At 39.4% G+C, this 16,131-nt stretch overlaps 1 protein-coding gene and 1 long non-coding RNA gene across 2 annotated transcripts; one reads left to right on the forward strand and one right to left on the reverse strand.

The window, feature by feature from the left end:
- Positions 1-9,260: 9,260 nt before the first annotated feature.
- LOC133854748 (classical arabinogalactan protein 9-like) lies at positions 9,261-10,063 on the forward strand. Its single transcript, XM_062291016.1, has one exon. The coding sequence runs from the start codon at positions 9,312-9,314 to the stop codon at positions 9,849-9,851; it is 540 nt and encodes a 179-aa protein (XP_062147000.1). The 5' UTR covers positions 9,261-9,311; the 3' UTR covers positions 9,852-10,063.
- A 2,800-nt stretch (positions 10,064-12,863) lies between these two features.
- On the reverse strand, positions 12,864-16,131 carry LOC133854789 (uncharacterized). Its single transcript, XR_009896857.1, has 3 exons — positions 15,430-16,131; positions 14,391-14,426; positions 12,864-13,044 (listed from the first exon to the last, which is right to left on the reverse strand). It is a non-coding gene; the product is annotated as an uncharacterized LOC133854789 (long non-coding RNA).

Raw genomic sequence — 16,131 nt, forward strand, 5'->3', positions numbered from 1 at the left:
TGTCATCCGTGGACAAATTTGCTTCTGTCTAAGTTCCCAGTCTCGTTAGAGCCATCCGAAGGCCGGGATGTAGGCATTCCGGCCTCATCCAATAAAAGATGTCCTCAACCGGGACTAAGCTATCTCTCCCATTAGCTCATTGAAATTTCCCGAGATTAAGAAATCTAAGGGAGTCCTGCTAGCGGAGATGAGCTGTCTCCCCTTGATGATTCGTCATAAGGGTTATATTCCTTATCTTGATTTTTTGGCGAGGTTGCGTTCCCCGTAATATTGCAATTGCAATTTTATTGGAAATTTCTATCTGTCAAAATTTCTTTCTCAATTTTCGATCTGCCCCGGAAATGCACTCCACGAACATTCAATAATCAATTCCCCAATCTCTTCCCCCCCCAAAGCACTCCGGTCTGAGGATAGCTAGCCGGAGTGATTTGTCTTGGGAGCACAGAGCCTATAAAAATGAATCAAGGCCGAAAAGCCAAAAGCCGATTTTTTATTCGGTGACCTGATTCTCTCAAAGCCTTATCCTCGTCTTCTTCCCTGTTTTTAACGAGGTCACCTCCTCGGGTTCGTTGTTTTTTACCGAGGCCCTTATTCCTCTCTTGATTTTTACCGAGGTTATGCTCCTCGTCATTGTGATTTTTTACCGAGGTTATGCTCCTCGTCATTAAAAGGGCATACCTCAGGAGCACCAATCCCCCCCAGCAAACATCTATCTGCACGAACCCGACCTATAGATAGAAAGAAAAATGCAGGAAAGGAAAATAAAATATGAAATAAAAAAGACCGGAGTGATTTGTCTTGGGAGCACAGAGCCTATAAAAATGAATCAAGGCCGAAAAGCCAAAAGCCGATTTTTTATTCGGTGACCTGATTCTCTCAAAGCCTTATCCTCGTCTTCTTCCCTGTTTTTAACGAGGTCACCTCCTCGGGTTCGTTGTTTTTTACCGAGGCCCTTATTCCTCTCTTGATTTTTACCGAGGTTATGCTCCTCGTCATTGTGATTTTTTACCGAGGTTATGCTCCTCGTCATTGTGATTTTTTACCGAGGTTATGCTCCTCGTCATTGTCTTCATTGTGATTTTTTACCGAGGTTATGCTCCTCGTCATTATGATTTTTTACCGAGGTTATGCTCCTCGTCAATGTGATTTTTTACCGAGGTTATGCTCCTCGTCAATGTGATTTTTTACCGAGGTTATGCTCCTCGTCATTATGATTTTTTACCGAGGTTATGCTCCTCGTCAATGTGATTTTTTACCGAGGTTATGCTCCTCGTCAATGTGATTTTTTACCGAGGTTATGCTCCTCGTCAATGTGATTTTTTACCGAGGTTATGCTCCTCGTCATTATGATTTTTTACCGAGGTTATGCTCCTCGTCAATGTGATTTTTTACCGAGGTTATGCTCCTCGTCATTATGATTTTTTACCGAGGTTATGCTCCTCGTCAATGTGATTTTTTACCGAGGTTATGCTCCTCGTCAATGTGATTTTTTTACCGAGGTTATGCTCCTCGTCATTATGATTTTTTACCGAGGTTATGCTCCTCGTCAATGTGATTTTTTACCGAGGTTATGCTCCTCGTCATTATGATTTTTTACCGAGGTTATGCTCCTCGTCAATGTGATTTTTTACCGAGGTTATGCTCCTCGTCATTATGATTTTTTACCGAGGTTATGCTCCTCGTCAATATGATTTTTTACCGAGGTTATGCTCCTCGTCAATGTGATTTTTTACCGAGGTTATGCTCCTCGTCAATGTGATTTTTTACTGAGGTTATGCTCCTCGTCAATGCGATTTTTTACCGAGGTTATGCTCCTCGTCGTCCTTGTTTTTAATCATGCCTGCAGCGAAGCTTACAAAAGCATTTAGCGAATCCAAATATTAATTGAGAGTCGGCGGGCACAAAAGAATATGTCTAGCATTAATCTTGAAATCACGAAATTATCAGAGACCTTCCCATGTTTGATATCCCGAAAGTTATTACCCTTGTATCTTATCCTCAGGGGTATTGATATACATACATCCATGCCACCAATATTCAACATCCAAATTTTAATAAAAGTGAAATAAAAAGAGAAAAGGGAACTTACCTGAATCCTTCCGGTCCCGAGATTTTAGTCAGTGGAATTCAACCTCTTCTCCTCTTTTTTTTTTTTTTTTTGGTGAAAGGCCAGGCCGGGCCCCGGACTCCCACGGGCAGGGCTCTACCAGAGCTGCCGCTAGAACAACACGCTTCTGACAACTGTGCAATGCCCTCTCCTCCTCTAACATCCTTGGCTAGTGCTATCTTAGATGGTCGGACACTGCTCAGTGTGCCCGAAGTTCCGGGCGGCCAAACGTGTGCCATGAGGTCTACCATTTCATATTCTGCTATTCAATCGGCGGGCTATGTCCATTTTCTTGCTTAGCCAGCATATTCAGGCGACCTCTTATCTCCTCCTACGGGATGATCCGCTCACCACAAGTGCAAGTCTTCACATGGGTGTCTCATAATCTCGGAAATGATCCCGGAAACAACCCCGGACCATCTAATACTCACTCTCTGCCTTGTTTTTCTTTCATGAACGACATTCCTTCATGAATTCTGCTGTTGCACTCCTCGGATCGCCGAATGCTACAAAAGTGACCGCAGTAAGCCACTTCTTCAGTAGAAGATAGCCCCCTTTTGTGTAAGAAACCGTATACCTCTCATGTGTAATCACCTTCTTCTTCTTTTTATTAGGCTTAGGGTCCCCGGAAATGACCCCGGAACTGACCTCAGACATGTTCGTCCGAGGATCCTTCATCACCGACTACCATGAATTTCGTTGTCGTGGGCCCATTTATTCAGACATGGGCTTCCAAACAATTTGATTCCTTCTCCAGGAAAACAACAACCATCCTTACCATGCACGTTCACTTCTTAATTTGACCGCGTAGCCGGTGTGTGCTGAAGATCTGGTCAAGCTTGCCCGCGGATAGCTTCACGGTGAGCTAGGCCTCCAGCTGCTTCAGTGTACTAGAATTAAGCTTAGCTTCTTCTCCTACTAGCTCTACCTCTCCTAGAAGCTTGTCTTCGGTCTTCAAACCTGAGTTTCTCTGTGTACTCAGCACTCCGCTGTCAACGTGCTTCAAATCAAATTCGGTCTAGCGTCTCAAATCAACTCTCCTCTGCATGGCCCAAACTCTGGTGGATTGTCATCCTGCTACTAAATGTGTCTGGCATCCCCCTTTTTCAGGAGAAGCACATAGCAACAAAAACTTCCGAGGAGCGACTGTTGAGGAGGGACTAGATCGGAAGTCCGGGCACTCATCAACTAGTCGAAGCTGTGTAACACATCTCAAACAGGTCCTTGGCAATGTCCTCGGACCTGATCTCGGAAGTGACCCCGGAGATTTTGCCTAAAAGTGAGTGTCTGGTGGGGGGGGGGGGGGGGGGGGGGGGGCTGACTAGATAGCCGTTGTGCCTTTGTGGACCCAAACCTCCTTTTCGTTATCCAAAACCATACACGCATCGGCGTTTCCGACCAGCTGATGAACAAAGAGCATAGGATTGTTGGACTCAACAACAGCGTCAAAGGTGAGCGCCAATCGGTCTGGGTACTCCTTTCTGACCTCGGAAACTAGAAGGGCCCCCATCCCAGAGCCTGTGCCACCGCCCAGGGAGTGGCCGACCGGGAAGCCTTGCATGCAGTCACAGTTCTCGGCCTCCTCGCGGGTGACGTCGAGGACAGAGTCGATGAGCTCGGAACCTTCTGATGGAAACGTGGAGGACTCTAGACGTGGGTGTTGGACAACTGCAGTTCATGGCCACGTGAAGGACTATCTAGACATGGGTAGTGGTGTGCTGCAGTTATTCATGGGTAGTTATTTAGTGCATGGGTAGTTTAATATGTTAGTGGGTAGTTTAACATGTTAGTGGGTAGTTTTATTCTCAGTTACGTAGCTCTAGTATAAGATGAGTTCTAGAATGTGGAGAATAGATGATTGATTATTGTATTGGCATTTTGTCATTTGTGGTTTGTATCCAGCCCTAAGTGGATTCATTTGTGGTCTCTCCTACCTGAAAGGAGTTCATTATCTATCAAATATCTTTAATTCTGTTCTAATTATCGTGGGTTCCTATCAACTTGGTATCAGAGCCAGGTTCAAAATTCAAAGCATGGCTACCAACAAGGATCGCATTGAGAAATTGGAATTAGAAATTCAGGATTTGAAAGAAGTAATGCAGAAGATGAATGCAGAATCACAGTCCAGCTTTGCGGAGCTTAAGGAACTCTTCTTCAAGGGTTTTGAACATGGTGAATCATCTGCAGACAAAGGAAACGGAAATCATTCTTCCGGGCACTCGAATAGTTCTAAAGGATCGAGTAATTTCACTAAGTTGGAGTTTCCTCGGTACTCGGGAGACAACCCCAACGTGTGGCTGAACCGGGTAGTTCAGTACTTCAATTATAAGCAAATACCGGAGGAGCAAAAGGTATCCCTGGCAGCCTTTCATCTCGAAAGTGAAGCCAATCAATGGTGGCAATGGGTTCAAAAGTTGTACAAGGAAGAACAAGTACCCATCACATGGGACGCCTTCGAACGGGAGTTGCTGATTCGATTCGGTCCTACCGAAGTCGAAGATTATGACGAGGCACTTTCAAGAATCCAACAAGAAGGGACATTGCGGGATTATCAACAAGAATTTGAGCGTTTGGCAAACCGGGTGGATGGGTGGCCACAAAAGGCACTCGTGGGAACATTCCTTGGAGGGCTGCAACAGGATATTGTATCTGCTGTGCGAATGTTCAAACCGAAGACCCTCCGTGATGCCATTGAGCTAGCACGCATGAGAGATGATAATCTCTCTAGAGACCGGAAGATTGCAAGCAGTGAAGGGCCAACTATGTCGACAAATTCAGCCGGGTACTCAACACATACTACACGCCCATATTCATCGGGTGCTGCCAAGAAACTGTCATGGGAAGAGATGCAGAAAAGAAGGGAGAAGGGCCTGTGTTTCGGTTGCAATGAAAAATTCACACCGGGACATCGTTGCCAAACACCTCAAGCACTCTCTATTGAGGTTTCTGCAATGGAGGAAAGGTTTGAGTTCGAAAATGGGGACACAAAAATTGTGGGTGGTAAGCGCGGAGCCGAAGAGGTTGAACCTCTCATCAATTTCTCCACATGAACCTTGAGGACAAGGTTCTTCTTCCAGGCGGGGCAATTGATGGAAACGTGGAGGACTCTAGACGTGGGTGTTGGACAACTGCAGTTCATGGCCACGTGAAGGACTATCTAGACATGGGTAGTGGTGTGCTGCAGTTATTCATGGGTAGTTATTTAGTGCATGGGTAGTTTAATATGTTAGTGGGTAGTTTAACATGTTAGTGGGTAGTTTTATTCTCAGTTACGTAGCTCTAGTATAAGATGAGTTCTAGAATGTGGAGAATAGATGATTGATTATTGTATTGGCATTTTGTCATTTGTGGTTTGTATCCAGCCCTAAGTGGATTCATTTGTGGTCTCTCCTACCTGAAAGGAGTTCATTATCTATCAAATATCTTTAATTCTGTTCTAATTATCGTGGGTTCCTATCACCTTCTGTCGTACTTCATGGGCCGCCCCCCTTTCTCCTATTTTTTTAGGTCGGGCTCCACGGCCCCAGCATCTATAGGCAGGCCTCCCACCGGGATCCGAGGATACCTCCACGAATCTGGGGACCTCGGCCATCTGGCACTCTCCTTCTGCTTTGTTTTTCCTTTATGAACAATACTCATCTCACGAACCTTGTTGCTGTATGTCTTCGGACCCTCGACTGCTAGGATAGGTTCTCGACAATAACTTCGGAGATGACCAAGGACGTGACTTCGGAAGTAGTTCCGGAAGGTTTGGCTGCACATTTTGTAACCCGAACCTTCCCCGGAAATCTCAGCAGACAAACATACTTTCACGTTAGTCCAGTAACCGACGAACTGATACCATTTAATGCTGTTCCAGAATTTGCGAAACATCACCTTTACATGCTCCCTAGTTTATTCACATGACCACACTCGTGTTGGCAGAAACCACAAGTTGAAGCAAGACTGGTTTATTCCCTGCCTTCCACCCAGCCTCTCAGTTTGGCCGACCATCGACTAAGCGGGGCTCTTCCTATGAATATATCATGCAATGACAAGGTGTAACCACCCGCTGGTAGGACCCGGCAGATGTCCGGGGACGTTCAGTTCCCATGCAGGGAGGTCGACGAGCACAGCCTTATTTGATCTATATTATTTTTATCAAAAAATGAAAAACTCAAACCTTCCCCAGTTAAGAATTGACTGCATAACCCCCCCGGAGTCAAAGGTTATTTCATAACCCATCTCCTTTTATTCACAATAAATTATGCTGTCAGACGAGCATCATTTTCCATAAGAACTGATAAAGCAAGGCCACTCTTCCCCGTGATTTTTCCTTTTTCAACATGAAACGTGGCCACCTCCTGACCTTATATTTTTGACAAAGTCACTTCCATGCCGAATAAATTAAACACCAAGCATCTTTACCTCCACACATGCGAAGCTAGACACCAACCACGCTTGATACATGATTCGTGTAAACTAAAAAGGGTCTTTCGTCCTTTTCCCATTAGGCGAAAGATAAGCTGTTTCCTTCTCCGAGGGTTATCTTCCGTCGCGCGCGGTCGACCCCCAGGCCGATGCCGATGAATTCAGATTTGCAAATCTATTGCTACACATATTCACACTTGGCGAACTTTGCTTTCAGTTCAGTTGCTACCAGGAGGCCACATTAGCTTAGATCCTCATAAAATCACAACATGAGAGTGCAGACATGTTGTCTCTGAGTTTGGATCTGCCACGCGTGAATCCAAATCTGCTCAACTCGCCCTCTCTTGAAGAAGGAGGCCTCTTACCACCAGTCACGGTTCTGAACTTTTGTTTTCACAAGAATGACCACGTCGTTCCCACAGACGGCGCCAAATGTTGATGATATTTTTGAGCCGGGTGACGTGGCGTGATCAGAGACACCCCTTCTTCTATGCGCTGGCCTGCAAAACAAGAAAGACCAGCCGGGGGTTGGCCGGCGAAGCCTCCTCCGACGATCAAGTCAGTCCAGTGTCTAAAGAAGAGGAAGAAGGAGGGAGAGGGAGAGTAATCCATTCTGCTTTAATAATTTTGATAACCCCTTTTTATACTCATGTAGGCCATATGCCTATTTTACCCTTGTCAAGCTCAAGACACCACGTGGACGTTCCCTAAAGTGTTAAGGAATATTCCTTAACATTCTTCTTTCAGAGCATTAATGAATTCAATCAATGCGGCAACTAATCTGTCTATCCAATTAACATGTGGGTGAAATTTCCCCCTTTTTAATTCTGAATTTGTTCTTATTCTATGTAATTGGAAGATAAAATAACACCATCAATAACTCATTGAAATGAAAGGAAGGTTAAGGATTCCTTCTAGTATTTTTTTTTTTTTTTTTTTTTTTTTTTTAATGTTTATTTGAAAGAATATAAATGCTATAAAAAAAATTTTATAAAATTACATTCATGTCATCTAGAAAGACATAGATGTAATTTTTTTTTATTATATTTATGTCCTTTTAAATAGACACCAAAAGAACACCAGAAAAAATTTTAGCATTCCCCTTAAAATGACCGAATATATTTAAAGGAAACTCATGATTTCTAATTAACCTTCTTTCTTTTTTTTTTTTTTTTTTTTTTTTTTTTTTTTTGAAATGAACTAACCTTTTTAAGTCATAGTCTCTTAAAGCCATTTAATTCTATTCAAAAAAAAAAAAAAAAAATCCATTTAATTGTAATGGGGGCAACAAGTGATTGTTTATGTTTAGGGAAAATTGTAAAACTAATTAATGTGGTTTTACTTTTATCTATTTGCAATTAATTGTTTGGGTATTAAAATTGGGTGGAAGATCCTGTGATAAGTAAAAAATATAAATAGGTCTTCCCACTCAATTTTTTTATTTTATTTTTTATTTTTAGAAACTGTCAAAGTGTCACGTCAACACCAATTATACTATGATAAGTATAACCTTCAATAAAAAAATAAAAATAACAATCTATATATACATAATTAAAAATTAAAAAGAAAATAAAAACTTGAGGGGTTGGTTGAGCCATCCCTTTTGGCAAGGGGGTGGCCGAATCAACCCTAAGGTCATGGGGGCAATTTGCTCATCCCTAGATTTGTTCAGAGCGAGTGACCGAACCACCTACATTTTCGTTGAAAGTGGTTTAGCCACCTCTAAAAAACCAAATGGGAGTAGTTGAAACCACCTCTAACAATTTGGGGATGGTTGAACTAGTACTCCCAATGGCTATGAGGTGGTTCGATCACCTTCTATTTGGCCAAAGGCGGTGGCTCAACCAACACCTCAAGTTTTTTTTTTTGAAAAAAAAAATTATATTTTTTCTATATATATATATATATATATATATGTAATTTTTTATTGTAGGTGACACGTGTCACAATATGATTAGTATTGATGCGACACTTTGATAGTTTGCATCAAAACTTTGGACAAAAGCTTTGGGCGTGCATATTTATTTGTGTGTTTTGCTTACCGCACAAAGAGCTACCAGTTAATTTTTATATTCCAAGGAAATAATTGCAAATAGATGAAATTGTATGAATTGATTTTGTATTTTTCATTTATCTTTATTATGCTTTAACAACTAAGAAGTTAGACCTAAATGAGTAACTCAATCGACTAAGAACCACGTCTCATGAAGTACAAATTATTGGTTCGAATCCTCATTTCCCTTCTTCCTCCCCTTGGTATCATAAAATAATAAAAAATAAAAAATAAATAAAGAGTTTTTTGGATAGTTCAGCCACTCCAGATATAGCCGAGAAGTGTGGCTAAACCACTTTCTCACCATTTAAGAGGATATTATCTTAATTGAAAGTTTTGAGATATTATTAATTGAGTGATAGTTTAAGGGCGGAGGGAGATTTTTTATTATTATTATTTTTTTGAAGGAAAACAAAAAGTAACAAGTTGGTTGATTTCATTTGATTCGTGTTGCACGCGGGTCAATTGCTGATTTTTTTTTTTTGGAAGTACTTGCTGATTGCCTTAATTGGCTAATGATGTTTGCACATCCTTACGTGGCCTAATGCCCTTTCTTACGTGTCAACCATTGTGTAGATTGCATGAAAGTTCCTTGCACTCATCTGTAAACATACGAAGGTATATTCTCCAAAACCTGCTTTCATTTCCTCTATATATGAACCTCACATCACTCTGCCCCTATTCCTTGCAATTTCCAAAGCTCTCTCTCTCTCTTCCTCACACGTACACATTGCTCGAGCCATGGCTCTCCCACGTGCCATGCTCATCATGCTAACCATCTCACTCACCTTCGTAACATCCTCCATTGCTCAAGTTCCTTCGTCGGCACCCACGACCTCCATCGCCATGCCACCGACCACCCCCACCGCTACTTCACCGAGCTCCGTTGGTACCCCGCCAAAAAGCAGTGCAGCTCCTCCAACCAGCACAGCTACCCCACCAACCATTTCCACACCTCCCCCGGCTTCCACTCCGGTTTCATCACCCCCACCGGCGTCGAGCCCAGCAAGCACACAGAGTCCAAGCCCATCTACTACAAGCCCACAGAGTCCAAGCCCATCTACTACAAGCCCACAGAGTCCAAGCCCATCTACTACAAGCCCACCGTCTCCTGCGCCAGAAATATCATCTTCATCGCCTGAGTCTCCTCCTTCCCCAACACCAGTGCCGCCATCACAGGCTCCGGCCAACGCGACACAGGACGAAGGCAGTACTGCTTTTGCTCATGGAAGCAGCATGGCCTTGCTAGCATTGTTCGGAGGGATTGCACTCCTTGCTTGATTAGATTCATGTAGATTGTGATACTATCTGTGTATTCTTTTTTGTTTTTCTTTCCCATATATTTTTTTTTTTTTTGCTGCTTTCTTTTTATTTCTTGTGGATGATTCTTGGGAGCTGATCCATTTGTGATTTCATCAAGGGAGGGAGGAGATTTACAGCTCTTTAATTTGTAGCATTTTGACTTAGCTGAATAAGAGGGACTTTGTTTCTCCCGTCTATTTTTCAAGGGCTAGATTTTATCCGTCTTTTTTTCGAGGGTTAGATTTTATCTATAGTAGCTCAACTAAAAATAAATCGTATTTTTCAATAAAGAGGGAGCCACATTGTCGGCATAGATTTAATGTTTACTATATGAATAATGTTATTTAATAGACTGGTATATAACTGCGATGATGTATCAATAAAAATTAATTTTTGAATCAGGCCAAGCTTAAAAAAAAGAAAAATTAATGACAGATTTTCACTGACTGTCTACTTGATATATACATATTAAGGAGGGAAACTTTGGCTTAAGAAATCAGATGACAAAGAAATTAACTAACTTGCTATAAGATCTTATTGTTAATTTAAATATGTTATTTAGTAGACTGCGATATATACAATTGTTAATAAAAAATTAGTCATTAAATTAGAACTTATAAAAATAAAAAATAAAAAAAATATTTTTACCGACACATCATCTTAATATATAAGAATCATATAACATTGTACTAAATACTATTATTTTTATGCAAACATAAGGAAAAAGTAAGTATAAAGGCCTTTAATGCATTTTTTTTCCTTGAAAAGAAAGGTGGTTGGGTGCTTGAAGGGGTTAGATGGAGGCTGTGAATGGGTGTAAATTAATTGTGGTGGGGAAAAAAATGGGGGAGAAGAAAAGGTTAGGTGAGAGAGGTACAGCTAAGACAGAGAATTATGTGGAAGATATGGGGGAGGTGAAGTGAAATGCTTTAGGAGATGGGAAGTGTCTTTTGGCCTTTTTTGACTGCGGGAGTAAGAAATAAGAATGGAGGGGAAAGGAGAATTTATTTATTTTTATTTTTTATTTTTTGTGGTGGCGGCATAAGGAGCTTTGTGGGGGCTCGTGACAAATCAACATGAGTAGGAAAGTGATGCGCACATGGTTTCTTAGGCCCACGAAGATGTAGAGAGAGAGACACTGAATTTTGTGTGAGAAATATTCTCATGCCAAGAAATTGTGAGGGACATAGACATGGTGATCAAAACCACTCAATTCCCACAAATTCCTAACTGGTGATGCATTAAACCTCCTTGACTAAGACATATCATGGTACATATATTAAGACATATCATGGTACATACATACATACACGAAGATGTAGAGAGAGAGACACTGAATTTTGTGTGAGAAATATTCTCATGCCAAGAAATTGTGAGGGACATAGACATGGTGATCAAAACCACTCAATTCCCACAAATTCCTAACTGGTGATGCATTAAACCTCCTTGACTAAGACATATCATGGTACATATATATATATATATATATAATGTTATCTATTAGACTATTATATAGACTATATATATAACTAAAATGATGCAGTAGTAAAACTAAGTCCTTAATTTTTAATTTTTTTAATTTTTTACAAGTGGTGATCTAAAGGTTGGCCGATTTTCACCACCACATAATCAAATTGTAAAGCTGTCGTATAAGGGTCTACTACATAGCATTATTCTTTTATAACGAGTAATGCTATTTAATAAGGGTGAAAATGCGGGTTGATAATAACCGTCCGCATCCGTTAGGATGAGTGATCTTCTGTGAAGTCTGGTTTAGGAGAGCCAAAAGCGGACAATATTGTGCCGTTTGGGTGGGTCGTTACAATAACCGCGCGGATGCAAATACCTAAAAGTGATAACCGCATTATGCAGATATTGCTAACAACCGCATCCGCATTTTCACCCATACTATTTAGTAGACTGTCATATTGCCGGGATGACGTGACAGTTAAAATCAGCCATTGATTTTTTAATTTTCCTTTTACAAATGCTGATCTAAAGGCTGATTTTCACTACTACATTATCAAATTATTTATCTGTCAATTTAATAGAATTATTCCTTCGTAATATTCAGCCAACCTTCTCATTAATGACTATAGATACAATGTTCAATAATAATAAATAGAGAAAAATATAAAAAAGCCCCTTAACTAACAGTCGATTTTAGGATAGCCTCCTAAATTTTTAAGTGTACTAATGTGACTTATCAAACTACAAAAGTGCGTGCCAAAAAGGCCATTTTTGTCGAAATATTCTTATAATACCCATATCTCTTTAAAATAAAAATAAAAAATAAAAAACCATTTTTTTAATTAAAAAAAAAGGATAAATGAAAAAGTAATCCATGTGGTTGGCCTAAATTACAAATCTCTCACTACAGAAAAAAAAAATATAAAAAATATAAAAAAAAACCCTGAACTAATAGCCGATTTTATAATAGCTCACTGAATTTTCTAGTGTACTAATTTGACTCATCAAACTACCAAAGTGTGACAAAAATGTCACTTTTATCGAAATATTCTCTTAAAAAAAACTATTCTTTTTTTTTTTAAAAAAAAGAAAAAAAAAGAAAAAATGCAAAATAAATCCATGTGGTTGATCTAAATTACAAATCGCTCACTGCCGAATAAAAAATAATTCAAAGGTCTTCAAGGTAAGCGGAAAAATAACAATTTAGTCATTATAGTTAAATTTCGTCAAATACTTTATGGATTCTATTAGTGTCAACGTCAACACCAGTAAACTGATGACATGTGTCACTCTTACTAAAAAAAAATATCAATATATTTAAAATATACATTTATAAAACTAAATCACTCCCTAAAGTCAAATTCCGTCAAAACACTTGACGGATTCTGTTAATGCAGCACATTAGCATCAGTAAAATGACGAGACGTCTCACTGTTAATCTGTCACGCCCCCGTTTTGGGATATAAGGAAAACGTGAGTTTGAGTACTAAAATCATAAAATGGAAGCGTGCAATTACAACATATAAATTTAAAACTCATATTTTAATTAAACCTTTCTATTAATAATCTATACAAAATCATGAACTCCAAAAGGAACAAATCATACTATACAATATTAGGGTTTGGCTGGTTCATCACGAACTATCGCTCTCAGCGAGGTCTACTCCCTTACAAGAAAAAGACTTCGTCTTACGGTTGTCATCTGGAGAGGGGTGGAGGAAGAAGGGGTGAGTTCGACAACTCAGTAAGGAAAATACAACACCAGGGGAAATAAAGCATGCTATAAACCTTTATGCCATAATCTTTAGTCATTTTCATAATGACAGATTTATTCTACTCACTGTTAAGAATTAATTTCACATATGATGAATTGCATAAAGTAAATTGAATTACAACCTAAACCAATAGTATATTGATTTTAATTTATTTTAGATGATTTAAGTGTTTTTGAATGTATTAAGATTACGATGACGTTTAGAAGTATGAAGATGTGATTTTAGATTGAGTATAAGTTAGAGATTCAAGTTATGAAAAATTGTCTGAGAAGTGATATGCTAGGCTGTTTATGTTTTATAAGAAAACACATATTAAAGCATGATTCATAAATGAAATGTATTGTTTTAGGACAGGTGGCATAGAATATGAACAATTAAAAAGAATTTGTAGAATGTGAATAATGATATAAGAATGACAGTTTATAAATGAGAATGACAGTTTATTATGATCCAGTATATTCTTTTTATCAGTTTTCTCTTTAATCCTTTCTCTGTGGTTTAACCTCTTATAGACTCTACACCTCCAATTCCCGTGAGCGGCGCACGTTGACTTTGTCCAAAGGACCTATAGACTCAGCCTGTCGTCACAGAGAAGAGTCGCCGGGTTGGGGATCTTCCCTAGGTGAAGGCCAACCTCGGATGGTAGCACACACCGACTTGCGGTATGCTTGCCATGCTACCCTATGGGTACCAATTCTAACTGTAGTAGTGCCTCAAGGTTAAACAATTACTGCACATGAACGTTTTCTGTAATACTGTAGGCTCTGCTTTATCTGTAAACTTTATTTCAAAACTGTAAGAGCCGCTTTTATAACTGTAGTCATGTGCAGAATTTAACTTTAGATTCTCTTTTCTTTCAAAACTGTATTCATAAATAGAGTCATTTATTTTGGAATGCTCTATAGTCATAACTTTCAAATGCTCTCTTTTTCATCATTGCATATTTCACAACTTTGAAATGCTCTTAATTATGACTGTAATTATGCATAAATCATAACTTTAAAATATGCTCTTAATCATATCTGTGAGTATGCATAATTCATAATTTTAAAATGCTCTTAGTCTTAACTATAATTATGCATAAATCATAATTCTTAAAAATGCTCTTAACCAAAACTGTGATTTATGCTCAAAATTCTTAATCAATATCATATGAGTAATAAAGCTTGGCATTAAATATCGCATGAGCAACGCTTTGTAAAATTCCCCAACACTTTTTCAAAAGATTTATAATAAAATCTTGTTGGGGTTTTTCGGTGTTGTATCCCCTTACCTGGACTTTCCATTAGCATCGGGATCGAGCTTTTACCTAAATAAATTGAAAGAATAAGCTTAGAAGAATATTCTAAAATTTGAAGTCTACAACTTAATTAAAATAACATGTATCAAGAGGTCTCCAAATTGTACTACCCAAAACAACCCCCTTGAATTTACTAATCCTTAGTCCGAAACTTCATATCCAAACAACCCAATTTTTAAGTTGAACTCATTAAAGTATATGACAAAAAAAAAATAGAACCTTATCCAAATATAAACATCATCCAATCATCAAGAGAAAACTCATTTCTCAATAATTTGTCCAAAACATGTTAAATCCTCAACCTTTAAGCCAAACTCAATGCACTAAAAATTATTCAATAATAAATCCTAATTATAAAACCAACGTCCTCAAGCAACCAAACAGAGTTAATTCTCAAGTTAACCAATTTCCACATAATTATCCTATAAAAATTTCTAATCACAAAATCCTTGCTAATCTTTCACATGACCGGTCAATCCACATAAAATGAACACCACCGAGATTCATCAATCCTCAAATAGTAATTACAAACTCATTTAACATCAATGGAAAAATCTAAAACACTTAACCAGTTTTTTTTTTTTTTTTTTTTTTTTTTTTTTTTTTTTTTCAGAAAAATTCTTCACAAAGCAAATTCCAAACTGTCAACAGGTACCACACTCTAAACGGTCTTGAACAGAAAATCTTTAATAGAAAATCACCATACCCATTTGGTTAACCAACCGAAAATTATCCTACTGAAACAAAATCTCCCAAAATCCAACAATACTCAAAAGATTCCATGATCCAATAAATAAAACAAGAAATCTACTCATTTAATCACTAGGAAAAACAAAACAAAAACCACCTTCTCGCTTGATTCCTCAAAATAGATTACACGCTTATTCAGTTTTTCTACAAAGAACATTCTCCAGAAAAATACGCCTCCAACTATTATCAACAACCAGCCCATTTAAAATCAGCTCACACACCAACAAGCCAAGGTAAAAACACTAGAGACTAAGATATTCACCTTGGGATTTCATGATTAAAACCTGAGAAAAGCCACCGAAAATTTCCCACGAAAATCGCCGGAGTTCGCGTCCTCCAGCTCTGCCGGCGTCCTCTGCTCCGACCCACCGCGATTGGCCAGAAAATTGGGCCTTCCGGAGGTCAAGTCCTCTCTCTGTTCAGCTCTCTCTCTCTCTCTCTCTCCCTCCGAGTCTCTCCTCTGATTCACTATCTTTCTCTCGGTCTCTCTCATCTCACGGTTCCTCTCTCTCTGCGACTTAGACAAAGAAGAGAAGAAACAATATAGAAGAGAAAGGATGAAGGAAGGAGAAGGATCGGCATCTGGGCTCTCGGGTCTGGCGGGTTGCAGATCGCACGGTTCACGATCACTCAGGTCTCCGAGTCTCTTCGGGTTACGGGCTCACTGACTTGCCGGAAATCGGCCTGGGCATCCACCGGAATCACACTGCCTCGCCAGATTTCAGTTCTGGCCACCGGAAATTGCCCACCTGGGTCGACGGGTCACAGCTTCTCTTCCCTCTTCGTCTCTCTTATGCTCGGTCTCTCTCTCCCTCTCTTCTCATCTCTCTGTCTCTCCCTGAACTCTCCCTCTCACTCTCTGCGTGACTTCCGAACAAGAAGAAGAAAGAACGAAGAAGGAGAAATGAAGAAGGAAGAAGACAAGAAAAGAAAGAAAAGAAGAAAATGATAAAAGAGTAAAAAA

This window comes from Alnus glutinosa, chromosome 13 (assembly GCF_958979055.1).
Source record: "Alnus glutinosa chromosome 13, dhAlnGlut1.1, whole genome shotgun sequence".
Taxonomy (NCBI): Eukaryota; Viridiplantae; Streptophyta; class Magnoliopsida; order Fagales; family Betulaceae; genus Alnus; species Alnus glutinosa.